General features: G+C 39.8%; 1 protein-coding gene across 1 annotated transcript; it reads right to left on the bottom strand.

The window, feature by feature from the left end:
* Positions 1-1,126: 1,126 nt before the first annotated feature.
* LOC113906009 (putative olfactory receptor 5AK3) lies at positions 1,127-2,056 on the bottom strand. Its single transcript, XM_027564035.1, has one exon. It carries the CDS (start codon positions 2,054-2,056, stop codon positions 1,127-1,129), a length of 930 nt encoding a protein of 309 aa, XP_027419836.1.
* Between the last annotated feature and the right edge of the window lie 205 nt (positions 2,057-2,261).

The following is a 2,261-nucleotide window of genomic DNA, read 5'->3' on the forward strand; positions in this document are numbered from 1 at the left end:
CAACAGGATGGGTGTGTAATTAATTCTTTTCTTCCCCCCTCATGTTCAAGCTCAGGTATAACTTCTTCCGTTCAACCTCAACTCCTCCAACCTCAAGGCCTCACTTGTGGGTAAATGAGTCCATTCTGTAGCACCAAATTATTCATTGCATGTTATATATGTGCAAGATGGTATTGCTGGAGATTCATGTTATATTTAAAATACAATTTTACCAAAATGAACTGATATGATCTGCATTTGCCTGACTCCTGTGTCAGCTTCCTAGCTGGTTAGAGAACATACACAGAAAGGACAGATACTACTTCATAATGTCTGCATATGTATGCAGATTCACTGAAGGGGTTTTCCCCCTTACCTTTCTGCATGTTTTCTCAAAAAATGGCACTTTCAATTATTCTTTATAAAAGTAAAATAGCTTAGCTATAGACTCACAGCTAGAGTAATAGTACCAGACACTAAAAAAGATCTTTGTCCTGAGATTTTTTTATATTATACATATAGAGGGTATTTAAAAATTTTATACACTTTATTTTCTTGTTCTTTTTTAAGGGCAGGTGTTTGAAAAAAGGGCTCATCAAAAGGTTCAAAAGGAGTATCAAAGATCTTTTCAGACACTTTCAAGAAACACATGAATTAGAAAATTGTTTAATCACAAGATGTTTTCATTAAATTTCAGATCCATTGATATAATTAAAGAATGCCTTTGGAACTCATGGGCTTCCCCAGTAACTCAGCTGGTAAAGAGTCCTCCTGCAATGCAGAAGACCCCGGTTCTATTCCTGGGTTGGGGAGATCCACTGGAGAAGGGACAAGCTACCTACCCCAGTATTTTGGGGCTTCCCTGGTGGGCTCAGATGGTAAAGAAACCACCTGCAATGTGGGAGACCTCGGTTAGATCCCTGGGTTGGGAAGATCCCTGGAGAAAGAAATGGCTACCTACTCCAGTATTCTGACCTGGAGAATTCTATGGACTGTATAGTCTATGGGATTGCAAAGAGTCAGCATGACTAAGTGACTTTCACTTCACTTGGAACTCACAAATATTTGAAACACCTTCTGCTGTTGAAAAATGAGAGAATTGTTCCTTGCTTGTTGAATCATACTGAGTTAGTAATTGATGTTCAGTCTAGGAACACTTTTTTCCAATCCCTTTTAGGGCTTCTCTTACATCTTGGTTTCTCAGACTGTAGATGATAGGGTTTAACATGGGAATCACAATCCCATAAAAAATGGAAGCCATTTTTTCTTGCTCTTGAGACTCTATGGTACCATGATGCACATACATATAAGAGAGTGTTCCATAGAAAATGGTGACAGCTGTCAGGTGGGAGGCACAGGTGGAGAAGGCTTTTTTCCTCCCTGCAGCAGAAGAGATCTTCAGGATGGCAGACAAGATAAACATGTAGGAAAAGATGATGACCAATATAGTGAATGTCAAGTTAAACCCCACAAAGGCTGCTAGTACCATGATGCTGAAGTAAATATCGGAGCATGAGAGGGCCAGAATTGGGGGTTCATCACAGAAAAAGTGGTTAATTTTATTGGATTTGCAAAACTTCAGTGAGAAAGTAAAGCCTACATTGACAGAAGCATTCAGGAAACCCATGAAGTATGAAGCAGTTAAGAGTTGACTGCAGACTCTCTGGGACATGACAGTTCCATAGCGAAGTGGGTTACAGATGGCCACATAACGGTCCACTGCCATAGCCCCCAGGATGTAGCAATCACTTGTTGCAAAGGTGCCATAGACTAGCAACTGCACCATACATCCGAAGAATGAGATGGAATTTTCAGTGCTCATCAAATTACGCAACATCTTGGGAGTGATAGCAGTGGCATAACAGAGATCAACAAAAGCCAAGTTTTGGAGGAAAAAGTACATGGGGGTGTGAAGGGAAGAGTCAGTCTTGATGAGTAGTATCATGCCAATGTTACCCACCAAGGCGACGACATAGATCACTAGAAATACTATGAAGAGGACATGCCAAGACTTGTGTTGACCAGTGAATCCCAGGAGAATGAATTCAGTTACTTCAGTGCCATTGTTTTGTCCCATGGCTTGTAATGATTATCAGCTGAAAAGTTGCAAAGAAAGAGCAGAGAAAGCTGACTATTGTGATTCTTAAATTCTAGAACTGGAAAGAGTACAATATATAACTTCACAGTAGGGTCAGAGAATAATTTCCATGACATAATTGACTTAGATATTTAAAGGTTGAACCTTGATATTTGACTGAGATATTTTTAGTTTGGGGATGTTG

Source organism: Bos indicus x Bos taurus, chromosome 15 (genome assembly GCF_003369695.1).
Source record: "Bos indicus x Bos taurus breed Angus x Brahman F1 hybrid chromosome 15, Bos_hybrid_MaternalHap_v2.0, whole genome shotgun sequence".
NCBI lineage: Eukaryota > Metazoa > Chordata > Mammalia > Artiodactyla > Bovidae > Bos > Bos indicus x Bos taurus.

Bases quoted from the DNA above. Each gene is read 5' to 3' on its own strand.
- LOC113906009 (XM_027564035.1), bottom strand. From the start codon at position 2,056: ATGGGACAAAACAATGGCACTGAAGTAACTGAATTCATTCTCCTGGGA.